The sequence below is a fragment of the Corythoichthys intestinalis genome, chromosome 8, assembly GCF_030265065.1.
Source record: "Corythoichthys intestinalis isolate RoL2023-P3 chromosome 8, ASM3026506v1, whole genome shotgun sequence".
Taxonomy (NCBI): Eukaryota; Metazoa; Chordata; class Actinopteri; order Syngnathiformes; family Syngnathidae; genus Corythoichthys; species Corythoichthys intestinalis.
The window spans coordinates 14,651,097-14,678,532 of NC_080402.1; the positions used below are offsets into that span (position 1 = coordinate 14,651,097).

General features: G+C 37.9%; 1 protein-coding gene across 1 annotated transcript in view; it reads left to right on the plus strand.

The window, feature by feature from the left end:
• Window positions 1–3,253: 3,253 nt before the first annotated feature.
• cxcl12b (chemokine (C-X-C motif) ligand 12b (stromal cell-derived factor 1)) overlaps window positions 3,254–27,436 on the plus strand; it is a 29,538-nt gene continuing 5,355 nt past the window's right edge. The window contains exons 1-3 of the mRNA XM_057842429.1: window positions 3,254–3,373; window positions 10,666–10,783; window positions 20,636–20,719. Of these exons, the coding sequence (XP_057698412.1) occupies window positions 3,307–3,373; window positions 10,666–10,783; window positions 20,636–20,719 (269 nt within the window). The 5' untranslated portion in view covers window positions 3,254–3,306. The remainder of the gene's footprint in view (window positions 3,374–10,665; window positions 10,784–20,635; window positions 20,720–27,436) is intronic.

Below are 27,436 nucleotides of genomic sequence, written 5' to 3' on the forward strand. Positions count from 1 at the left end.
TACTTTCCATGAAAAGAGGGAACTGACAGACAGTAACACTCAGCTGTTATGCACAATAAAATGATGTTAGGCCAACACCAGGAGCTTGGGGGGGAGCTCATCCAAACGTGTGTGCAGCAGATGGTGAGAAGAGTCAAAGGTGCTTCATAATATAAAAGGGGGAAATGAACATAAATCAAGGTAAGACTAGACAGATTTCGGTGTAATGGTAGAAGAATGTGATTGGTTAATTTTGTAATCTAGACACTCTAATTGTTAGCTGTTGTGCACACTTTTGCAACCATAGTATGCTGTTTTTTGTGCCTAAATTCCCATGTATTGATTATTGTCTTATTGATTCTTCATGCAGTCCATGTCACATTACGTAATTTACTTCCACTGACATCCAGTCCATTTAAACTTGAAGTTCAAATCCCAGTTCAAATGGCTTGCACATCTATAACCATCGGCGGCAGTTCATAAATTAATCTAGAAAAGATTTTGAAATGAGCTATAGTACATTCAAAAGCCTTTCTTTAAATTGTTTTATTTAAAAAGACAATTCTTCAAAACGGAAGACTTTGCAATACATTTTCATCTTTACTTTTGACATCATGGGACCAAGACTAAACTGTAAAATAAAATTTTTAAAAAATTAAAAATAATAATAAAAAACTTGAGTCCAGTGATCAATAGATACTGGCACATGGTACAGAGCTACCAAGTTTCAAGACAATTGGTTCACAAATATTGGAGAAGTAGGACTTCAAAGTTAGTGTCCACAATAACAACATCTTCTTGAGTAGACCGTCACAGGCCTTCAGGCGGTTAAAAAAAAAACACAAAAAAAAAGAGCAGAAGATAGGCGTAACCTTAGTTCAAGACCTCATTTGAAAACCTAACCCTAGATTGAAAACCCCATTTAATACTCTAAACCTAGTTTAAAACCCAAATTACAAACCCTAAACCGTGTTTTAAACCCTGCTTTGAATGTTGGCTTTTCTAACTTCTCACATAACTACCACAGTCAAATACGAATTCAAACCTAGGTAGAGAGGGAGAAGGGCAAAGAAACTACGTCTACAGTGGGGCAAATAAGTATTTAATCAACCACCAATTGAAAAGATTAGAGAGGCCTGTAATTGTCAACATGGGTAAACCTCAACCATGAGAGACAGAATGTGGAGAAAAAAAAAAAAGAAAATCACATTGTTTGATTTTTAAAGAATTTATTTGCAAATTAGAGTGGAAAATAAGTATTTGGTCACCTACAAACAAGCAAGATTTCTGGCTTTCAAAAAAGTCTAACTTTGAACGAGGTCTAATGAGGCTCCACTTGTTACGTGTATTAATGGCACCTGTTTTAACTCATTATCGGTATAAAAGACACCTGTCAGTCACACTCCAAACTCCACTACGGCCAAGAAGGACACCAGAGACAAAATTGTAGACCTGCACCAGGCTGGGAAGACTGAATCTGCAATAGGTAAAACGCTTGGTGTAAAGAAATCAACCGTGGGAGCAATTATTAGAAAAATGGAAGACATACAAGACCACTGATAATCTCCCTCGATCTGGGGCTCCATGCAAGATCTCATCCCGTGGCGTCAAAATGATAACAAGAACGGTGAGCAAAAATCCCAGAACCACATGTGGGGACCTAGTAAATGACCTACAGAGAGCTGGGACCACAGTAAGAAGGCTACTATCAGTAACACAATGTGCCGCCAGGGACTCAAATCCTACACTGCCAGACGTGTCCCCCTGCTGAAGAATGTACACGTCCAGGCCCGTCTGCGGTTCGCTAGAGAGCATTTGGATGATCCAGAAGAGGACTGGGAGAATGTGTTGTGGTCAGATGAAACCAAAATAGAACTTTATGGTAGAAGCACAGGTTCTCGTGTTTGGAGGAGAAGGAATACTGAATTGCATCCGAAGAACACCATACCCACTCTGAAGCAAGGGGGTGGAAACATCATGCTTTGGGGCTGTTTTTCTGCAAAGGGACAAGGACGACTGATCTGTGTAAAGGAAAGAATGAATGGGGCCATGTATCAAGAGATTTTGAGTGAAAATCTCCATCCATCAACAAGGGCATTGAAGATGAGACGTGGCTGGGTCTTTCAGCACGACAATGATCCCAAACACACAGCCAGGGCAACAAAGGAGTGGCTTCGTAAGAAGCATTTCAAGGTCCTGGAGTGGCCTAGCCAGTCTCCAGATCTCAACCCCATAGAAAATCTGTGGAGGGAATTGAAAGTCCGTGTTGCCCAACAACAGCCCCAAAACATCACTGCTCTAGAGGAGATCTGCATGGAGGAATGGGCCAAAATACCAGCAACAGTGTGTGAAAAGCTTGTGAAGAGTTACAGAAAACGTTTGTCCTCCGTTATTGTCAACAAAGGGTACTTTGTTATACTTATTTTCCACCATGATTTGCAAATAAATTCTTTAAAAATCAAACAATGTGATTTTCTGGGGGGGTTTTCACATTCTGTCCCTCATGGTTGACGTTTACCCATGTTGACAATTACAGGCCTCTCTAATATTTTCAAGTGGGAGAACTTGCAAAATTAGTGGTTGACTAAATACTTATTTGCCCCACTGTATTACCTTGAATGTTTGACCAAATCACTCTTGAGGCACTCCTGCCAGCTTGTATGCAGTAAAACATTCGTCGTTTTTCCACCTAAATCCGGCGTTGGAATGCAGCATGTGTTTGACATTATCACAGTGAAAGCAAACCGCTTTGCCTGTGTCGGCCCCCAATGGGAAGGTGTGGCGCAATGTTTGTGGGAGCTGTCTTGTCAACTGACGGTGAAGTCTATGTTTGTTGTTAGTTTGACATCAAACCTATTACTGTTTTTCTGTTTTTTGTCTGTTTTTTTCAACAGTACAATTCTGGCAAGCACAACTTCCAGTATTTTTACTGTAAATGTAATGTCTTTTCACTTCTAACACCCATTTCAAGGTCATACTGAAGACCCTCCTGAAAGCCAAGTGGTCTTTATTTTTTGGAAGTGGTGTGACGAAAGTAAAAGGAGCGAACAAATTTCCATCAGTCTTTCTCCTCGTCTCCCTGCCAGTTCTTTTGCAAGCGAGGAAGTTTCCCTCTGAACTCTCCGCTGTTACCTCCTCCCTGCCTACCTCTCACCTCCTCTCCTCCCATGCTGGGACACCCCCTCTGCCCTCCCCCAGCTGAGAAAGTGGGACTCCCTCCGTCCCCTCTAGCTCTCTCTAATGCAGGATTTTAAACACAATACAGCGCCGGCGGCCTCAGTCGTGCCCTGGACTGTAGCGGAGGGAGCAGCTTGAGCGAGCACAGACATGGATGTCAAACTGCTGCCACTGTTACTTCTGTTGGCCGTGATCATACATGGACCTACAAGTACCGGTGAGTCTGAATGACAAAGTCTGGGTTTGATTTCATTTATTTAGGTGGACTGTAAAGCCTTTATAAATGGGAGGTAAGAAAACATTGTTAATCTGGATATTAAGGTTTTTTTTTTTTTTTTTGAACATATACAGTATGTGTCAATAATAATAATAATGTTGTTGTTATCCAAACATGATTTGATTTGATTTGATTGCGAAGCCTCACAAAAATGTCACAGAATCTCAAATGTGAAATGTTTTGGTTAATTCAACTTGTGAATGTTGATAGTTAATTCACTACTGCATGTGTTACAAGTACATCAATACCATCTGATGAAAAGCAATTACATTGAGGAACACAATTAATGTTGAGTTACTAATTTTGAGGTGCGGAATCCAAATCTACCGGGTTTTTTTTTAATCGCCTTTTGTTTTTAAACTAGATAGCTATACTATAACTATATATCCCTGTTTGCTTTAAAAACACACACATGCACACACTCAAAAACAGCATGCTTAACATGTGTTTATTCAATTAAAATGTTCAAATGTTGAAATACAATGAAAATGTGAAAGAAACAGGGATGACTGTAATGTTTTTTAGCATTAGCACTATTTTGTTGTGTACAAATAACAGTATAGTGAGTAGGTAAACTGTGGAGGAAAATAAACTTGACATTATATATATATATATATATTTTTTTTTTAATCAGCCTAAAAATGTATCTTCTATTTTAATTATTCCAGTTTTTTAAAGGTTTTTGCACATACAAGATTTACATGAAATGTGTTTTTAATAACAAAATATACTTTTCTAGTAACAATTCCTGAAATCAAATTTGTGTCCCCACTTTAGCGTTTTATGTTCTTTGCCAGGTGTCAAGTCAGACTGTTGAGCTGGCTGGCCTGCACTATGTTAAGCTTGTTTTTTCTGCCCTGCTAGCACCCCCAGATTGCATATTAAAGACTTGTGTGCATTTGGCTTTTCTCTTTGCTTTCTTTTAATTAGTTTCTAATTAGGGATAAACAACGCGCTGGTGATAGCAGCGGATGCTCGCTCCGGGCTTCAGTGTGCGTGCTGCATAATGATCCCCTAGTTTGCATTAGAATGGGGCATAGTCATTAGGCTGATATTACTTGGGACTTAGCCATATGTTTTGGCACATTTGGTGTTGAGTTATAAACATACTAGGAGGGTCTTAGTTTGATTAGGAAGACTAGTTTTTTACATAATTAAATACAGTTGTATTAGTATTGTATAGAGCCTTCATTTAAGTCATTGTCTGCCATTAACGGCACTAGACGTCCAATCGATTTGATTGACATAAATTGGTGGCGTTCGCCAAGCAATCATAAATACTGTAATTTCAGTAAAATAGTGTAATTTCTTTTGTTTGACCATGTTTATTACAAATAATCAATACATAAGTACCAATAACCAGTGACAATAATCAAATAAAAGAAAAGAAGAACAAAATGAGTATTCGGAAAGGAGTGAGAAGAAGTAAAACTTATTTACTCCCACCTCTTGTCCTTAAGTTCTGACATATCAGTTCCAGTCCATACATTTAAACATCTAAATTCTTATTTAAAACATATACAATCACACCATATAACCCTCCATGTCACCTATACACAAGTGTCACAAAGCCCAGTCCATAAATCAAGCCCAGAAAACATAACTAAATAACCCGAATATCCCACATCACAATATGTGTCACAATTACACCCTAGTTGTTATCCATATCTCCCTCATCCTTATATTTTTTGAAAATCATACCTTTATACAGTTTCTTAAATTGACCAATATTTGTAAATTCTTTCAAATCCACACTTTTCACAAAAACTTTTCCTTGTTGTCCGATATCTGGGTTCTTTGAAGTCCCAATATCCCTGTAAATTGTAACTTTTTTCATAGTTTGTAAACACCTGCTGAATATTCTGAGGTAATCATTTTTTCTAGCTTTGAACATTATTTGTGGTGTTTGGTATTGTACGATGACAGGAAACGAGCAATTTTGACTTAAAAAATTTGTGTGTTTGTATTATCCTGATAACCAGCTTTGTGAATGAGCTGTAATGCCCTTTTTTGAAGTATATTTAGTAAATATAGCGAAGTTTTGAAATTTTTGCCCCAAACCTCGGCAACATATTGCAAATAAGGAAAGACTAGTAGTAACCTGTATAGCGTATGGAGTGATTTTTATCTACTACTTTATTTATTATTACAATGTTTTTTGAGATTTTGCCCCGTGTATATTTGATATGTTGTTTCCAGTTAAGTTTTTCATCTATTTGTATCAACATTGTATTAATTTATAGTTGTATTTCATTACAAATGAATGAAAAATAATACCAAAAATATGATAATGAATTATAATTACCCAATTTAGAGTGAGCCCTGCTTCTACTGCCTATAATTAGCTGGGGTAGGCTCCAGCACCCCAGTGAATCTCTTGAGGAAGGTCGCCACAGATTATTAGGATAGACTATAAATAGATTATAAAGGATAGACTATAAAATACTACTGCTCGTCTACAAAACACTTAATGGCCTTGGACCAAAATACATGCTTGACTTGTTAGATTCCTATGAGACATCTAGACCCCTAAGGTCGTCTGGAACGGGTCTTCTGCATATTCCAAGAACAAGAACCAAGCAGGGTGAGGCAGCATTTAGTTATTATGCTCCTCACCTCTGGAAAAAGTTACCTGAACGTCTGAAGTATGCTCAAACTGTTAGCTCTTTTAAATCAGGGCTAAAAACGCTTTTGTTTAGCACTGCATATCCATAACTGGCTATATATTTCAATCTACCTGCTTTCTATTCCTCTTGTGCTTATCTCCATTGCTGATTTCAATTATTATTAGTAGTAGTAGTTTTTGTTATATTTTTGTTTTATTTTTATTTATTTATTTTTATTGTATTTGTGATTAAATGCGATCTTTTGTCTTGGTTCTTACGTTGTATTGATTTAAATGTGATTTTTATGATCTTCATGTGATGTAAAGCACTTTGAATTTCCTTGTGTTGAATTGTGCTATATAAATAAATGTGCCTTGCCTTGCCTATTATTTTACTGATTTTTTTTTTTTAAAGTACTAATATTACTACAATTAAGATCTGGCAACCATATATGTTGACATCACATTTTAGGTCACGTACACGGGCGTAAGTTTGCATAGGGACAGTAGGGACTTAACACTACCAACTTTTCAGGATGCTCCAATTGTCCCCACCAACTTTTAAGCAAACTTTTTTGCATTATATAAAGACTTCAGTTATCTAGGTAATTTAGATAGTCTTCCCAAATGTTGTCAGGATAGAATTAACCCTACCATTATTAAGCGAAATATTTATGTTATGTTTGGACTGACATTTGCCCCTTGTCACTTGCTGAATGCGACAGTCCATTTTTTTCTTAAACGCACATTTGATTGGCTGATGACTTGACCACCCGCACACTCACAGCCCCGACAGAAATACAAAATGTCGACAACATGCCTCTGCCCCCTTCGAAGACGAGGAATATTAGAAGTTTTTTTCAGGCAGCAGCAGTAGCTGCTGTAAGTAATGTAAAAAGACGTCAATGTTGTGTGGAGGTGGGGAACACACCACTAATTTTGCTACTGAAAGTCTGACGTCCATCAGAGTTAGAACAACATTAAACTGTGTGAATTTGCTAACCTGCAAAACTCGAGTAGGAAGCTGCTTAGAGAGAAGTGTATTCTGCATGTGTTTTCTAATGTTAACGTTAATTAAATGGTGAGAAAAGTAATGAACTGAGGTTAACCCCCTTTTCTCCGATTTTTATTGTATCTATGTGGTCTTAAGGAGCTTTCAATTATTGTTGAGTTTGGCTGTGCTTGTGGACAAAAGCAGTACTATTTTACCTGAAGGAAGGCTCCATTTTTATTTATCTTTGTTATTCCCTGACTAAAGCTTTTCAGTTAAATTTAATTTCTTTATTTAGATTGACGATGTTGAGTGGTCTGAAGACAAATGTTGATTATTTAGCATTCCTACATCGCTAAGAGATTACTAACAAGTTTGTATTTATTGTAAGGCTGCAGCTATCGATTATGTCAGTAGTCGATTCATCGATGAACTAGTTAGTTCGAATAATCGATTAATCGGATAAGGAACATGAAAAGTTAAAATACCTGAGCTGAGCCTCAAACGGTATTAAAATAAATAAATCAATCAATAAATCAATAAATAAGGATCTATGTACAACAAAAGAACAATTGGCTAACTTATATAGCAAAAGTCCGCTAGCTTAAATGCTATAAAATGCTAACTTTTTTTTTTTTTTTTACAATGCTCTTAACAAATGGTTCAGACACATTCCCACAAAAAACTGTCTAAATATGCCTATGAAATAAATTATGAATGCATAAAAAACATTACCTCACACAAAAACTCAGCTTACGTTGGTCTTACCAGGTAGCAGTTGGATTCAGCCATGTGAAATGAGGTGGACGAGAGGGCAGTGTATCCACCCTAATCAATAAAACGAAATGCAAACACTTTCAAAATAAACCATTACAACGGCACTTTAATTAAACAAATACGCGAAGCAATAAAATTTAATTCGAATATTTTTTTCTATTTGAATACTCAGGTTAATCGATTAATTGTTGCAGCACTAATTAATTTTGTGTGTTGATATAAGTTATGTTCAAATATTGCAATTTAAATTTGCTAATTAAATCCAGACATTTATTCTGGAAGTTTTAAAAATGTTTCTTTAGCAGTTTTGGGGGAAAAAAAGGGTTAGGTTAGTCAGGTTGTGCTGTTTTATTGTCCCTACCAATTTTGAAATAAAACCTATGCCCTTGGTCACGTAGATGGCCTACATAAATAGCCAAATAAATCACATACTGTAGATGTGATGTCCACATACTGTAGATGTGATGTCCATGTAGTTGGACACCAGGTTGTTATGATTTGTTTTTTAGTTAGCAAAAAATAGTAACTTGCCCTTTGAAGGGTTAAAGTGCAAAGGCAAATGCTCACTTTAAAAAAAGTTTGATCGTAAGGCCTTTTTAGAACCCGGCCGCAAGCTGTCTTATGGAATGTGCTTATCATACTTTGATGTCTGGCGTTATCAGATTGCATCTGCATTACTGCGCGGGGCCCCGCGAGCCTCCATGCTGGTGGCACACGGGTGATTTGTAATCATTTTAAGAATGTTCTTTGGGTGATTTCCACTCAGGCCGCGTTAGCCGCGGAGGGCTCTTTTATGAAAGAGGGCGACATTAGAAATGGGGTGTTGAGGACCCTTTAGTGGGAGAGTGGTCAGGCTGAATACGTTCTGAGTGAAAAGCTAAAATTCTTGTGTGGAAAAAAAGAGCGTGGGCAAAAAAAAAAAGGACTAATCTCTTTTTAATGAATATGTTTTCAAGAGCAATCGCAGATAAAGTTGTATGTTCCCATGCTTTGGAAAGATGTTACAGTGGATTAAACACGCTTTTAGTACGTCTAATGAGGGAATTCAGGGGTGTAATCGCCTGTTGTATAATTCGATAAAAAGTTCTATCCTCAACTGAGTGGTCTGATAAGAATTTCATTCATCAATCTTTTGATTTTCATAGTATAAAGTAAGTAAGATTGACACACACCATTTTTTGTCATTGGTATTTCACATAATGCAGTGCAATTTTGTTTTTAGGGACGGATATTACAAAGTGGTGTGTGTGATGGTCTAGAACACTCCTCCTCAAACTTTGAAGAAAAAAATACCACTTGTAGAGTAATTGGCTCTTACACTAAAACAACATTAAAATACAGAAGTACAGAAGGCCCAAGTGGTCATCAAAACAAGACAGATTAAAGATCATAGACTAAAGTTGTAATGTTACAAAAATTATGACATTTTACATAGAAAAGAAATATAATTAAGGTACTCATTAAGTCATGTTATAAGGTAAAACATAAAATAATGAAATTAATTGTGACATAAGGAGAAAATAAGCACTGTATAAAAAATTAAAGAAGATCATAGACTAAAGTTGTAATGTTACAAAAAATTATGTCATTTTGCATAGGAAAGAAATATAATTTTGGTACTCATTAAGTCATATTATAAGATAAAAAAAAATAAAATAAACAATGAAAATAACTGTGACATTTTGAGAAAATGAGCACTGTATAAAAATATCCAAGACAAGACAGAAGACAACCTTATTATCCGTATACAACAAAATTTTATATTTAAAATATTTATAAGAATAAAATTATAATATGTGAGAATAATCATTTCACAGGAATAAAGACAAAATATTTGAAGTTAAAGCAACACTAGGTAGCCTTTCAACCTTTATAAAATATTTTCATAACATTTGTGATAATATGTCGACTGACAGCTAGTTAAATGACACTTTTATATTTTGAGGGGGTCTGTATTGCTTTCACCGGCACTAACTTTGAGGAGGGTGGCAAGAACCCTGCCACACAAAAAAAACCTACAAATATGCTGACTGCTTTACGGCGTACATCACTTCCTCCTTTCCCCATTCATTATAAAGACTGAAGTCAATGCCAATGCTTTCACGAAAATTCTGCAAAGATGGCAGAGCAACGAAAGAGACAAAAAGTTTTGTCTGAGGAGGAAAAAAATAAAGCCTCACCCCAACCCAACTCACCAGCACTGACAAGTTCGGGTAGGGTGGGGTAGCTACACTAAACCACACAGTTATTAACTGTCATATGCTATTATTTAGCCAGAACTGGATTCATTGTCTTATTACTATTCATCCTTCACACAGCTGCTGGAAACAGAAATGTTGTTTGTTCCATGTGCAGGTGACCGGGAGATTGATTTTGGGTGGGGTGGGGTGGGTTGGGTTGGGTTGGTTGGTTGGTTGATGATTTTACGTCACTTTGCGCTTGTGCGCTTGTCCTTATGGGAAACACAGCGCTGGGCCTTATGGAAACCAAGGCAAGGTTTGCCTTAAGGCAAAACACTACCGCTTTTGTCCACCGGTGTCGCTAAAATCGACAAACGGAAAAATTATCAAGTGTTTCTTAAAATCGTTAGCATCGTAGGAGAAAACTAATGTTTGCACCTAAGCTAAATAAACATGTTCAGATAAAAGTGTCAAAACAAGCAATACAAAACAAAATGCAATGCAAATGTGTTGAACTTAAAAGTTAAATACAACAAAACTGTACTCATACCTCCAGTGCTTCCTGTACTACACTTTGAGAATCACTCGTCTAGGTACAGGCGTGTTATTTTTATAGTTGTATTTTGTCGTTCTGAAATAACTTTTTGTTTTTTTGGTAAAACTTTTGTTGTTTTTGCAGCAAAACCCATCAGTCTTGTGGAAAGATGCTGGTGTCGTTCAACGCTAAACACGGTTCCTCAGCGCTCCATCAAAGAGCTCAAGTTCCTCCACACGCCTAACTGTCCCTTTCAAGTCATGTGAGTACAAAGAATAGAAGATTAGCACCTGAAATAAATGTATGCTGATGGTTTGTCTGATATGGGTATTTCAGGCAAGATAACTGACTTGGCCAAATATTGCTAGTGACATTTAAATCATGTCAAGGTTGTGCAGTCTATTGAACTTTAGTTTTGGCAAACTTCTTTGCAAAGAGCAGGTCCAGTAAAAGGCTGAAGCAGCTAGGCAACAACGCAAGCAAACAAGACATGTTTTATTCATTACTTTGATTAGATTTTCATGTGTTCACATAAAATACTCTGCCAAGTTCTGACGACATGAAGGGGTATCTAGCCATCAGGACAAGCTGGATTTCACAAATTCCAATACAATTCAAGTGAGTGCTAAATCACAGGTTGCCAAGTGGTACAACACTTTTGTACTAACTCAAAGAAAAGTGTTTTTTGTTACTTGGAGATCGACATGTGTGAGAATTCAAATTGTGCAAATGCAGAAACAGAACCTCAAGGCAGAGATACAGCATTGCTACAAAGAAACCTTTGCCAAGAGAATTGTCCAGTCTAAAACAAACCAATTTCATGTTAAAAATAAACTATAGTCACAAACAATGTGCAGCAACCATAATTCTGTTGCAGGGCACATCAGTATCAGCTACACATCAGATATCCATTAGCACTGCCTAAACTAGGGGTGTCAAACTCCTCTTTGTCGGGGCTCTGTTTTCCTTTGGAGAGCCATTTTGTCTGCCAACTGTGGCCACCACAAAGAATTGACTACTAAGTAATTATCAAATGAATTGACAACTATTTTGATGGTATACAGGTAGTCCCCGCATTACGACGTACTAGACTTATGTGATTCCGACTTTACGACGCCAGAGTCTAGTCCGCATCTTGTCTCCAATCGCATACATAGTACCTTATTGTACCTCACAGTATCTTATTTTTTACTTTATTAATATGATGTTTTCTGTCCTCACTAAACGTAAAGTCTTTCAGCTTGACTGACAGCAAACAAGGCAATTGTGGTTTTTGAAGCTTTTTACTTCCTTAATTTTTGAGAATTTGTAAAGCTCTGACATACAGTGGGGCAAATAAGTATTTAGTCAACCACCAATTATGCAAGTTCTCCTACTTGAAAAGATTAGAGAGGCGGCCAGAGGCCTGTAATTGTCAACATGGGTAAACCTCAACCATTAGAGACAGAATGTGGGAAAAAAAAAAACTGAAAATCACATTGTTTGATTTTTAAAGAATTTATTTCCAAATTTGAGTGGAAAATAAGTATTTGGTCACCTACAAACAAGCGAGATTCCTGGCTGTGAAAGAGGTCTAACTTCTTCTAACGAGGTCTAACGAGGCTCCACTTGTTACCTGTCTTAATGGCACCAGTTTTAACTCATTATCTGTATAAAAGACACCTGTCCACAACCTCAGCCAGTCACACTCCAAACTCCATTATGGCCAAGACCAAAGAGCTGTCGAAGGACACAGAGACAAAATTGTAGACCTGCACCAGGCTGGGAAGACTGAATCTGCAATTGGTAAAACGCTTGGTGTATAGAAATCAACTGTGAGAGCATTTATTAGAAAATAGAAGACATACAAGACCACTGATAATCTCCCTCGATCTGGGGCTCCATGCAAGATCTCACCCCGTGGCGTCAAAATGATAACAAGAACGGTGAGCAAAAATCCCAGAACCACACGGGGGGGCCTAGTGAATGACCTACAGAGAGCTGGGACCACAGTAACAAAGGCTACTATCAGTAACACAATGGGCCGCCAGGGACTCAAATCCTGCACTGCCAGACGTGTCCCCCTGCTGAAGCCAGTACACATCCAGGCCCATCTCATTTCACTAGAGAGCATTTGGTTGATCCAGAAGAGGACTGGGAGAATGTGTTATGGTCAGATGAAACCAAAATAGAACTTTTTGGTAGAAACGCAGGTTCTCGTGTTTGAAGGAGAAAGAATACTGAATTGCATCCGAAGAACCCCATACCCACTGTGGAGCATTGGGGTGGAAACATCATGCTTTGGGGCTGTTTTTCTGCAAAGGGACCAGGACGACTGATCTGTGTAAAGGAAAGAAGGAATGGGGCTATGTATCGAGAGATTTTGAGTTAAAATCTCCTTCCATCAGCATGGGCATTGAAAATGAGACGTGGCTGGGTCTTTCAGCATGACAATGATCCCAAACAGACAGCCAGGGCAACAAAGGAGTGGCTTCGTAAGAAGCATTTCATGGTCCTGGAGTGGCGGAGCCAGTCTCCAGATCTCAACCCCATAGAAAATCTGTGGAGTTGAGTTGAAAGTCCGTGTTGCCGAACGACAGCCCCAAAACATCACTGCTCTAGAGGAGATCTGCATGGAGGAATGGGCCAAAATACCAGCAACAGTGTGTGAAAAGCTTGTGAAGAATTACAGAAAATGTTTGGCCTCTATTATTGCCAACAAAGGGTATATAACAAAGTATTGAGATGAACTTTTGGTATTGACCAAATACTTATTTTCCACCATGATTTGTAAATAAATTCTTTAAAAATCAAACAATGTGATTTTCTGGGTTTTTTTCCCACATTCTGTCTCTCATGGTTGAGGTTTACCCACGTTGACAATTACAGGCCTCTCTAATATTTTCAAGTGGGAGAACTTGCACAATTAGTGGTTGACTAAATACTTATTTGCCCCACTGTACATAGAGTATGTACACTAATGTTCGAAACGACACGGATTTTAACAATAAAACACTTGACACAAAACAATTGGGGTTCAAACTCCCATCTAATCTGATCAATATGTAAATTTAGTACAGTGCTGGCCAAAAGTATTGGCAACCCTGCAATTCTGTCAGCTAATGCTCAATTTCTCCCAGAAAATGATTGCAATTACAAATGCTTTGGTAGTAATATTTTATTATACTAGCAATGAGGCCAAACAAAAGTATTGGCACCCTCAGCCTAATACTTGGTAGTATAACCTTTACACAAAATAACTGCAAACAACCGCTTCCGGTATCCATCAATGATTTGCTGGAACTTTAGACCATTCTAACTGCTCCAGGTCTCTGAGATTTGAAGGGTGCCTTCTCCAAACTGCCATTTTCAGATCCCTCCACAGGTGTTCTATGGGATTCGGGTCTGGACTCATTGCTGGCCACTTTAGACGTCTCCAGTGCTTTCTCTCAAACCATTTTCTAGTGCTTTTTGAAGTGTGTTTTGGGTCATTGCCCTGCTGGAAAATCCATGACCTATGAGGGAGACCCAGCTTTCTCACACTGGGCCCTACATTATACTGCAAAATTTGTTGATAGTCTTCAGACTTCGTAATGACATGCACACGGTCAACAAGTCCAGTGCCAGAGGCAGCAAAGCAACCCCAAAACATCAGGGAACTTCCGCCATGTTTGACTGTGGGGACCGTGTTCTTCTCTTTGAAGGCCTCGTTTTTTTCCTGTAAACTCTATGTTGATGCCTTTTCCCAAAAAGCTCTACTTTTGTCTCATTTGACCAGAGAACATTCTTCCACAACGTTTTTGGCTTTCTCCTGTAAGTTTTGGCAAACTCCAGCCTGGCTTTTTTATGTCTCTGGGTCAGTAGTGGGGTCTTCCTGGGTATCCTACCATACAGTCCCTTTTCATTCAGACGCCGACGGATAGTATGGGTTTACACTGTTGTACCCTTGGACTGCAGGACTGCTTGAACTTGTTTGGATGTTAGTCGAGGTTCTTCATCCACCATCCGCACCATCTTTTGTTGAGTCCTCATCTCTTGTCAAGTTTTCTTTTCCGTCCACATCTAGGGAGGTTGGCCACAGTGCCATTGGCTTTACACTTATTGATGACACTGCGCACGTTAGACAAATAAACATTCAGGTCTTTGGAGAGTGACTTGTAGCCTTGAGATTGCCCATGGTTCCTCACAATTTTGCTTCTTAAGTCCTCAGACAGTTCTTTGGTCTTCTTTCTTTTCTCCATGCTCAATGTGGTACACACAAGGACACATGACAGAGGTTAAGGCTTTAATCCATTTTAACTGGCTGCAATTATGATTTAGTTATTGCCACCACCTGTTATGTGCCACAGGAAAGTAACAGGTGCTGTTAATTACACAAATTAAAGAAGCATCACATGATTTTTCAAAGTTTTTTTTTTGAGTTTTGTGTAAAATGATAGTGATTTTTTTCCCCTTTCTCTTTTGTGTTTTTTCATTGCAAGCAAAATAAATGAAGATATTACTACCAAAGTATTTGTAATTGCAATCATTTTCTGGGAGAAATTGAGCATTGGCTGACAGAATTGCAGGGGTGCCAATACTTTTGGCCAGCACAGTCGATTAAATTAGCCTAATTTAACAAAAGTCAGTTATCTCAAATGCTACGAATGCTAATGTATTTTCATAGGAAATCGCTCACACATAACTCCACAAACTAGCGCTAAACTTAATTACAAATGCATACACAAACATATATTAGCTGAAACAACTTACAGCCTTATATGGGCCATACCAGAGCACAGCTGTGCTTTATCCATGTCAGATGAGACTGCAAGGCGACAATCCAGCCAGACCCAATTCTGCCACCTGAGGGCAGTGCATCCTCCATCATTAAATAAAATACAATACTTTTCGACTTTTTGGATGGTTATTTTGCGGTGCTTAAAAGGTTAATTCCAACTTACGTGGAAATTCGGGTTACGTCGCCAGCGCAGGAAAGGAACTCGTCCGTAAACTGGGGACTACCTGTATATCTGATGTATTTCAACATAAAAAACAGGCCTAGGCCAGAATTGAAAGAAATCTGAATTGGACTCTTCACGCTGCATTAAAAAAAAAATCAGATACGAGTCACATATGGGCAGAAAAGTCAGAACGGACATGAAGTCTGAACATACTCTGTGATATTACAGTGCTGAACCTTCTTTTTCTGTGTTAAAAACCTGGAAAAAAGGCCTGACTTTAAAGCCCTCTGAATGAGGAAAGAAGTGGCGGCCGGAGCTTAGGGGGGCTATTTATGTTATGCGAAGGAAGCAATAATTAAGGGTCAAAGTCATTACCTTTGTGTTTCTGCTGACCCCCTGTGTCCCTTTTTTTTCTTTATCTGCTGCCTGCGCAGCACAACAAGGTCCGAGTATAATGTCATTGGTCTGGAACACATTAACTCAAAAGCCTCATTCATTAGTTTGCTATAGAAAATTGGGTAGCAGAAGCCTCACAGCCAAAAGGCTGCCAAATGAGGAGGGGGTGACTTGTGACTGTTTGCAGCGTGAATGAATAGCAAAAGGTCGCACAGGACACAGCGATGCGACTGGCCACGGGAGGAGTCAAAAAGTCATTTAGGCAAGATGAGAGGCGAAATTCAGCTCTCTCTGCTGATATCGCCATTGAGACACGTGAAAGCACACTAAAGTAACATAATACTTCTCTGTGACGCCCCCCCTCCTTCTCAAACAGTGTTCCACCATGCTCCCCAATATGACCCTCTCCTCACTCATCTCAGCATGCTATTGGTATTAACTTGCTGTGAAGTAATTACTATCTGCCGCCCTCAAATTCTAGCCAAGTCAATTAGAGGTGAAGCTCCGAATTGCCGGGCCAGACGAGCAGACAGATAAACAGGACAGAAGAGGACACATCAAAAACAGGATGGAGGTCCCCTCATAAATGAAGAGGGGAAGTAGGGAGAGAAAGTAAACACAGATCCAGTTACGGAGCTTCATGCTGACATGTTGGTTCAAGGGACTGGAGGTTGATTCTTGTGTAGATGCGCCTTGCCATTTGGTCAAGTGAGGTGATGAACACAGAAGGTGGCCGGTCAAAGTCGAGACGGGGTGTTTCATTTGTGGTGCAGTGTGATGGAGATATGCAAGGAGGAGAAAGACTCCCCTCACAGGTGCTAAAACTCACAGATGACCTTTTGCCACAAAGGTGTGAGACCCCCACGTTGGCCGGCCCCAGACTTGTCTTGCTACAAATCTTCAACTAAATATTTATATAGTTTTTCCATCACTCACGAGCTTGCGCACACACAAGTACTTAATTATAGAATGCAAACATGCAAACATGTTAGCTAGCACTAAGCAGTCCACAACAATTAACTTTTTTTTAACACTCTTTTTGACCTAACAATGGTGTGAATTCTCATTTTTGAGCCTCTTAATAGCAAATATGCTAATGATATATAAATGTATACGTATATTTCTTTAATTTACATTATTTAATTAAAGAAATATACAAAAACCTGGAAATGTTTTCATTTCTTTTTTCAAATTAAATTCCAAAAAAGGAAAAAAACAGTAAATATTTTCTTTTTGTTTATAAAATTTTAAAAAACATTCGTTTTTGTTTTGTTTTTTAAATTAAAAGGGGGGAAAAAACTTGAAAACTATCTGATTTCTGTCGTCCTCAGTCTTTCATTGAGGTATACAGAAATGTTATTTAAATTTAATTTCAGTGAAAACCACAACGTCGATGCACGTTTTACTTTCAGCCATACAAAATGACATGCTGTGCCAGATCTGGTCCCCGGGCCTTGAGTTGGACACCTGTGTATTAAAGAAACAATAAATGCAATAAATACATTAAAAACAAAAAATAAAAAATAAAAATAAATAAATAGAAATAAATAAATAATTAATTTAAATATATATATATAAAAAAAAGAAAAATAAACAAATAAAAATTTATAAAAAAAATAAAGAAACAATAAATGCAATAAATATAGTTATAGTGCTTGAACTAATTTGTCAATAGACTCAATTTAGTTCAAGTTACATTAAAATTTATTAAAGATTTATTAAAGAATTTTGAAAAGCAAAGGCCCAGATATTAAAATTCTTTTTTTTTTTTGCGTTTCTTTAGCGCCCCACAAAGCCCAAACCATTTAACCGAACGCCACCACTCAAATATCAAAATGATCGCAATTTTTGTGTGACGCAGGTAATTTTTTGAATGACCCCCCAAAAATGTTCATTCGCCCGTGAACGTGGGATTTTTGAAGGCAAAAAAAAAAAAAGATTTTCAAATGTATCTCGTCCTACAATTTTTGACCAAATTGCATAATTTACACATCACAAATTACAGGACAGTAAGAGGCACAAAAGTTGTATACAGAATTTGCCAAAAGCTTACGGTTCGCCCAAAATTCGCCAAAAACTGTCCCATTCATTTCTAAGTGGATGCCATTGACAGCCATGTACGTCCAAATTTCCCATTCATTTTCAATGGCAGAAAAACATAGGTCCTTGTGATTTTTGACCATTTACCATGACAGCCCATTGACATTCAACTGGCGCCCAAGTAAGTCGATCGCCATTGACAGCCATGCACGTCCATGCCATTGACGGCCATGTACGTCCAAATTTCCAATTCATTTTCAATGGCAGAAAAACCTGTGTGGTTGTGATTTTTGACCAAAAACCTACTATACAGCCCAGTGACATTCAACTGGCGCCCAAGTAAGTCGGTGCCATTGACAGCCATGCAACAGGACACGTCTCCGAAATGTCACCAAATAAACAGGAAGTGAGCTGATATCAACGGGACATGTCCCCGAAATGTCCTCAAATCAAGAGGAAGCGACCTGATAGATCTGTATCTACCACAGCAAAGCATCATCGTCATTTCTCCAGAAATTGCAGTTTCTAGTTAGAATTAACACAGAGCTGTATTTAAGCCACAGATTAAATATTGACACTGTGCTTCGATATGAATAGAGTTAAATGGTATTAAAGGTTGTTCATAATAATTTTAAAAGAAACAGCTTTAAAACATTAAATCTGATTCTTTTGTAGTTCAAGTTGAATACATGTAAACTGTACTTGATAAATGCACAGTAGCGGATTTAAAAAAAAAAAAAAAAAAACTCTTTTGAAGATTAAATTCACTAAGTCTTTCACATACCCCTCGAAGTACAGGCAGTACTCATATCACACTTTCACAACTACTAATGCAACGATTTTACAGCTGTGTAAGTGTTTTGTGCGGCGTCTGTGTATTCTATTTCTTGCTTTTTATTAAATTTGGGAGGTGTGGCTTATAAACAGGTACGCTCTGTCGTTGGGAATTATGAAAAGGAGCATGAAGCATATTATATTGCATCATAAGGTATCCAGAAAACAAAACAAAATCCTCTGTTTTGCAGTTATTTGAAGGTGATTGGGACAAAGTTAAAACGCACTTTTCACAAAATAATAGTGTAATGGTGAATCCGTGATTTTTTTATTCTAACAATAATAAATAGATTTTTTTTCTTCGGGAGATGGAGACCCCTTCTTTTGAAGCCTAAAAAGGTGTAGTTGGGCATTTTCAAAAAACACCGTCTAAAATAACCCTAATTTGTATCCGCTAATCATTTGGTTCAATCGCAGTTAAATTGAACCACCAGTCAGATCAAAAGAACTCTCCAAACTCAAGGTTTACATCAAACCAAAGTGCACAGATGTTTTCGACCCTGTGTTTTATCACAAGATTAAGTAGAACATAACCCAAGTTTTTATTTTTTTTTTTTGTCTGCCTACTCTCATGTTTGAGTACAGCTAGTGGCAAGCCACGCCTGATGTACTGTCAGTTGAAATAGGAATATAAAAGACGAAAATTATATTTCCAGAAAATAGATATTCTGCTTTACTGAAATCATTTTTCCAAGTGTGCAGATCCATTACAGGCATGATCCATTTTAACCATCTTGAATCAAAGACAAAGCATGAAAAGGGATTGTCAGGATTTAACTAATTTGAATTACATGTTCAGTTGATTTTTAAAAAAATGTACTTGCACAGCTCATTCGCTCTACTGCTGCAGCTGCTCGCCGGTGGAAACAGAAGAGTGTTAATTTCTCACAGCTGGGCAGGGGTTGACAGCCTGTCATGCTTATTGAGCGTCACATTTGCAGATCACATATGTTGCAAGACTTTTACGGCTTAGCTAAGGTGCTCGCGTCTGCCGTTTTTGTTAAACGTGTCTCATCATTTTCAATCATTATTTGATATCAAATCAAAAATCCCTTCAGGACATTGGTGCTAATATTGAAGCTGTCTTTGATATCCACACAAATATATTGTTGTGATTTATAAGCTACAGATAAGCTAAAAATGTCCAGAACCAGCACATAATCCTTTAAGTGTTTGCACAGCAGTAGGTCATTAACTTGACCTTTTATCACCTCACAAGATGATATTTATACCCCTACGGGAATAATGAATCTCACCTCATGTTGTGCATTTATGAACGTTTGTCTTCACATCACTGGCTCTCAGTGTTCCAATTCTTCAAGTTGATCTTGCCAAAGAAGCTTTTAAAATGTTACTCTTTTTGTTTCACAGACAATTTATTGGGAAAAGGATGCAACATAACAACCACGCAATGTTAAATTCATGTCTACAATAAACCTGATTTATATAAGTCATCAAAAAACACTTAGGCTCACATGTAAACTAGAAGCAACTAAGCAAGACGCAACCCAAGATGAGGGTCAAAGTTGAATGTAACACATACATTCTTCCATGAATTTATGTATCAAGAAAGAAGACACCAGATTAGAATATCACTCAACAGAGCGCATACTGTGCTGTGTATGTGATGAAAAATCATATAAGAAGTTACCGGTAGCACTTTCAGTTTGGGAAAATGGTTCCATTGTGGCTCAGATGGCAAAAGGAATCTGTAATTTAAAATAAATAATGACTTGTCCTATTTCAGCTGTGGACAGACATGGGTATACTATATCTCACTGCCTTACTTTATCAATTGAATATAAAATTAGGGGAGAAGGGAAAATATTGTTGTTACTTGTCATTTTTGTGCAAAGTCTTGCAAACTAACCTTTAAAAAACTGCAGTGAAATATTCCAATTCCACTTGTCTTCATCCTACAGTGCCAAGCTGAAGAGCAACAGAGAAGTTTGCATCAATCCGGAAACCAAGTGGCTGCAGCAGTATTTAAAGAACGCCATTAACAAGTAAGAATGATAAAGATGGACATGAATAATTACAACTTAGAGCATGTACAGAACCAAAAGAAGAAAAAAAAAACACTAGGTTGTAATTACTCAACCGAAGCATGCGGCTGGTTGGTGTAAACAGCCTGAATTATTAGCTGTGAAATGATGAGCACTACGTTAAGATGAGCGATAAATCAGACTGTGGTCCGCCTGCTTCTTCCTTTCTCATAACCTTGTGTCTGGACATCACAGGCATCATCATCATCGCATTTAATACACTTAATCCTATTATTTTTAATACACATTGCTGCTACTGACTGCACTAGACAGCCAAACTATTTTGACTAGAAGAGGCTGGAAGCGAATGACCGCTACCAAACAGCTTAGTCCAAATGGATTGGGCGTCTAGCACCTTCACTTGCACTGGAAACATGTGGATTCACAGCCAGTCTTCCCTGTTTAAATGAATTGGACATCTGCAACTATTAATGGCTTGGAAATCTGCAACTATTAATGGCAGCCAGTGAGTTAAATACTGTGAGGTTTATAAAACAAAAGAAGAAGAAAAGAAAGAAACTAATGTTGGGGGCCATAAATAGAGTGTATTTTCATTTTTCTTCATGTGACTTGTATTAATTTTGGTTTTATTAACATTTTATCAATTTATACTATACTATACTATACTATACTATACTATACTATACTATACTATAGACCCTACTCACCGACGTCACAGAATGAGGTGTCGCTGTATCTGGCAGTTTATAGAGCAATTCATGGAAGCCCCAGTGCTTTCAGACGCTGTAAACTCATTGGATGCGTTGCATAAAAGGCATTATGTGGAAAAGCTTCAGTCTATCCATTCGCCAGATCCATATTTGATGCCTAAATCGATATTTTTCGACCCGCTGTCTTCGCCCTCTCTGCCTGACATCTGCTACCCTGATATCTACAACTATCTTGTCCACACAAAATCAGCCTATTCTCACAAAAGTTTGAAAAACTTTAAGAGCAGCACTCTAAGCAACATTACCCTGTGTGATTTCTAAAATGGCGACAATCAAAAAAAAAAAAAAAAAGTTGACTGCGATGGCCGACGCTTCAAGGATAGGTGGATATTGGACTATTTCTTCAATAAAACGCGCAACAACTGTGTCTGCCTCATTTGCAAAGAGACAGTCGCTGTTTTCAAAGAGTTTAATGTGACGCAATAATATTACCGAACAAGACACGCTGTCATGTACGACAACATTACTGGGAAGATACGCAGCGAGAAAGTATAGCAACTAGAAGCTAGTTTAATTTCACAGCAGCAGTATTTCGCAAGAGCCCGAGTGCCGAAAGAGAACGCCACAACGGCGAGATTGTTGAAATTATGAATGAATGGAAAAAAAAAATAAAGTAAATGTGGCATTTTTACCAGACCAAATCTGGCCCCCTTCGCAAACGGTTTGGACACACCTGTTTAACTGATGATCCGTAGACGAGGCCAGCTTCTTTCACTTGGTACCAGCTAAATATTATTCAAAATGTAATGATGGTGGAAGAAATAAGCATCTTGAATTTGACACTGTATGTTGTCGGCGATTAGCCTCGCAATGATCTTAATTGTGGTTGTCAGCCCAAAACCCCCTAAATATATATTAAATGCATCTTACCAGATATAAAATGACTACTACATAATCCGTGGTAATTGTTTGGAGCCCAGTTTTCTCGTTGAACTGCAGCAGTCCATCTCGCTCTCCTCTCCGGGTCTCTCGGAATTCGGTAAAACTTCAAGTCTCTCCGTCTATCTTCTCTGTTACTGCAACCAACCGCCACACACGCCTTCACCATTATGATTATTAATGTTAACGAGCAGAAAAACACGCCATAATAGGGGGAATTTACGTAGCGTTAGTGCGTATACACGATAAGTAGACGGACAACATGGCGCGGAGGCGTGGTTGTGACGTCATGTGAGTAGGGTCTATAGTATACTGGTCCATCTAAAAAAATTAGCATATTGTGATAAAGTTAATTATTTTCTGTAATGTACTGATAAACATTAGACTTTCATATATTTTAGATTCATTACACACAACTGAAGTAGTTCAAGCCTTTTATTGTTTTAATATTGATGATCTTGGCAAAAAAGTCAAGGAAAAACAAAAATCCCTATCTCAAAAAATTAGCATATCATGAAAATGTACTCTAAAGAAGCTACTAACCTAATCATCTGAATCAACGAATTAACTCAAAATCCCTGCGAAAGATTGCTGAGGCTTTTAAAAACTCCCAGCCTGGTTGATTATTCAAAACCGCAGTCATGGGCAAGACTGCCGACTTGTCTGCTGTTCAGAAGGCCATCATTGACACCCTCAAGCAAGAGGCTTAGACATAGAAAGAAATTTCCGAGCGAATAGGCTGTTCCCAGAGTACTGTATCAAGGCACCTCAGTGGGAGGTCTGTCGGAAGGAAAAAGTGTGGCAGGAAACGCTGCACAACCAGAAGAGATGACCGTACCCTGAGAAAGATTGTGGAGAAGGGCCGATTCCTCCAGACTCGAGACTGAGTCTGGAGTAGAAACATCCAGAGCCACCGTGCACAGGTGCCGCATTCCACAGGTCAAGCCACTTTAGAACCAGAAACAGCGGCAGAAGCGCCTGACCTGGGCTACAGAGAAGCAGCACTGGACTGTTGCTCAGTGGTCCAAAGTATTTTTTTCAGATGAAAGCAAATTTTGCATGTCATTTGGAAATCAAGGTGCCAGAGTCTAGAGGAAGACTGGGAGAAGGAAATGCCAAATTGCCTGAAGTCCAGTGTCAAGTACCCACAGTCAGTGATGGTCTGGGGTGCCATGTCAGCTGCTGGTGTTGTTCTACTGTGTTTTATATAGGACAGGGCAGCTAGCTATCAGATTTTGGAGCAATTCATGCTTCCATCTGCTGAAAGGCTGTATGGAGATGAAGATTTCATTTTTCAGCATGACCTGGCACCTGCTCACAGTTTCAAAACCACTGGTAAATGGTTTACTGACCATGGCATTACTGTGCTCAATTGGCCTGCCAACTCTCCCGACCTGAACCCCATAGAGAATCTGTGGGATATTGTGAAGAGGAAGTTGAGAGACGCCAGACCCAATACTGTGGATGAGCTTAAGGCAGCTATCGAAGCATCCTGGGCCTCCATAACACCTCAGGAGTACCACAGGCTGCAAAAGGATTCCTGACCAACTACTGAGTGCCTAGCTGATATAATTAAGTGAAGGTTGACTTTTTCGTATTAAAAAACACTTTCTTGAATTGGTCGGATGAAATATGCAAATTTTTTTAGATAAGGATTTTTGTTTTTTCTTTACTTTTTTGCCAAAATCATCAATATTTAAAACAATAAAAGGCTTGAACTACTTCAGTTGTGTGTAATGAATCTAAAATATATGAACGTCTAATATTTATCAGTACATTACAGAAAATAATGAACTTTATCACAATATGCTAATTTTTTGAGAAGGACTAGTAATAGGTACCACTTTATTTGACAGTATTTGACTGTCATAATACCGTCATAATTATGACATGACACCGTAATGAGCATTAATGAATGCTTATGACAGATGTCATTAAGTGCAATCTGGCAAATTATGTCACTAACTCTAATTACAACAACGAAAACACGCTCTCCTTCCGCTCCCATATCGACAACATTACCAGGTCAGGTACTTCCACCTCTGTAACATCTCTCGTCTCCTTCTTTAATTCACCCCCCACCCCACCACGACTCTCATCTGCAGTCTAGTCACCTCCCGGATTGACTATTGCAACTCACTTCTCTACAGACTCCGAAATAAATCCCTCCAGAAACTGCAGCTCTTCCAAAACTCAGCAGCATGCTTCATCACTCTTACCCCTTCCAACACCCCCATCCTCCGTCAACTTCACTGGCTCCCAATTAAACAAAGAATTATGTACAAGATTCTCCTCATCACCTTCAAAGCACTTCACGGCCTGGCCCCATCCTGTATGTCCAACCTTCTCTATATATTAACACTACCCCCCGTTCACTTCGTTCCTCTTCTTCCCTCCATCTTTCTGTCCTTCGTGCCCGTCTCACTACCTTCGGTTCTAGAGCCTTTAGTCACTCTGCCCTCCAGCTCTGGAACTCCCTACCCCCAGAATTTCGCTACATATCCACCCTCTCACTTTTCAAATCCAGATTCAAAACTCATCCGTTCAACATGGCTTACCCATCTTAATTTTTTATTTTGTTTTATCTTAAAGTCTTAATTTTACATTAATCTTTAACTTGATTTTATCTCAATGTCTTAATTTTTAATTGATTGTATTCTGCTTTTAATTTGTGTTTGTTACTTTTAAATCTCTATTCTACAATATCCCTGAGTGTTTGAAAGGTGCTTTGAAATAGAATGTATTATTATTAGTAGTAGTATTAAAATTATTTATGTCCAGTTCGCATCTTTCACATCCATTCAAAAATGACATCATTGGCCGGATGACACCTAATGACATCTGTCATAAGCATTCATTAATGCTAACGACAGTCTCATATCATAATTATGACAGTCTTATGAACCCACTGTCAAATAACGTGTTACATTACATATCATATCATATCATATCATATCATATCAGATGCTAGTCTGTTAGCCAATGTGGCGGTGCCCTTAGTACAACAAAGAGCTTTTTGTGTTGAAAATTCTCGTGAATAATGGCTCAAATCCCTGAATTCTTTACAGATATGGATGTAAAACAGTCTCGATTCTTGGTGAAAACAAAAACAAACAAACAAACAAACAAAAAGGGCAGTTAGCATTTATTTTACAAAAATATGACGAATGTGATGCTACTCTGTTAGCCAATGTGGCGGTGCCCTTAGTACAACAAAGAGCTTTTTGCGTTGAAAATTCTCGTGAATAAATGCTCAAATCCCTGAATTCTTTACAGATATGGACGTAAAACAGTCTCGAGTCTTGGTTAAAAGCAAAAAAACAGGCAGTTAGCAGTTATTTTACGTAAATTTTGTGAACTATGACACCAACGCTGTAGCGGCTAAGGATGCAATGATACAATTAAGTCACGGTTTGGGACGATTTTTGATACAAGGGACACGATTTTCGATTGGATTCAATAAATTTAATGCTCTGAAACAAAAAATACAACTGTTTTATTATTTTTTATTTTTTTATGTTTTTCGTTTTGCTAACAAACAAAAATAACAATGCCATCATATAAACATGCATTATAGTGCATAATATTTAAGTGCTTGCTTCTTACTGATCTGAAGAAATTTTGCATAAAAGTGCAGAGAACAATCTTCACTGTTTGTGAAGTGCGGCGGGGCACACTGTTGATTGCTATTACTCTCTTAGCAGCTAATGAATTAATAATATTTGCAGCATTATCTATAGTCAATGGTATGGATTGATTTGGCCTACTTAACTTCCATTCAGTCATGGCGGTTTTTATTTAATTAATCTATATGACCCAACATGTGATATCCACGTAGTACGTGGACAGCAGGTTTTAATGGGATTACTTTTTTTTTTAATCCTAATAATTGTCAATTGCCTTATAAACACAAAAAGTATGGACTATTAACTTTAAAACACATTCCTCACACAATTATCACCACTAATTGCACATTAGCAGCAGATTGCCCAGGGCAGTGGAGGGAAGTAAAAAGTGTAAAAACAGTGGCAGAACATTCACATTTTAACAACCCATGTCTGTTGTTAAAATGTACACATTCCTCAAGAAAAAAAACTCACTGTGTCTGTTGATCGTTCATGCAGAAAAAGATGCTGTTCATTGTTTATTATGAGCGTCACTTCTCAAATGTTTTAAGTTGGACGAAAAATGTGGAGTTAATTTCGATGAGTTATTGTGGCTCAGACATTTTGAGGGAATTGCTGCTGCTGACTTTTACTCTCTACATGAAACTCAGCATGTTTGGAATCACATGTGGCGACTGACTATCAAACATAACAATTCCTAGTGTGTTAGATGAGAAGATTGTGCTTCAACATGGGACCAGATGTACATTATTTATTTTTATTGGTGAACTTATTGTACGCTCGTGACACGTCATATGTAAACAATTTCTATCTCCACCTGGTAGCTGAAATATATCATATTACATCTGTGAGAGACGAACTCATGTTTGTTTTGGGCCACATCATATCCATGGTTTTCTTCAGAAAGCCGTTATATCAGCAAAATCTTTAACTGTTTGGCTGCCATTGACGGCCAATCCATCCTGACTGGGAGGGGCTGGCAGCAAGCATTCGATCGCTGCGTGATTTCACTGGCTGGGAAAATTGGTCAACTAATCAATAAGTAATCAGTTATGAAATGAATCACCAACTAATCTGATAGTCAATAAATTGTTTGGAGACATAGTTGACCTTAAAATTGTTCAAAAGCTCTTTTTGAGCCTCCTAATAGCAAATATTTTCTTATTTTTCATTTTTATTTCATTTTTCAATAAAAACAAAAAGGGAGAAAAACAACAAATATTCTATTTTTTTAATTTATTTTTAAAAATGTTTTGTTTTTAATTAAAAAAAACATAAGGTATTATGCTTTTTAATGATTTCTTTTTTTTTAATATTCATTTTAAATATTGTTAAAAGGAAAACAAAATGGTAAATATCCTAATTTCTGGTGTACTTGATCTTTCATAAATTTTACAATAAGAATTTATAATTGGAGTTATTCGATATTATCGTGTAGCCGA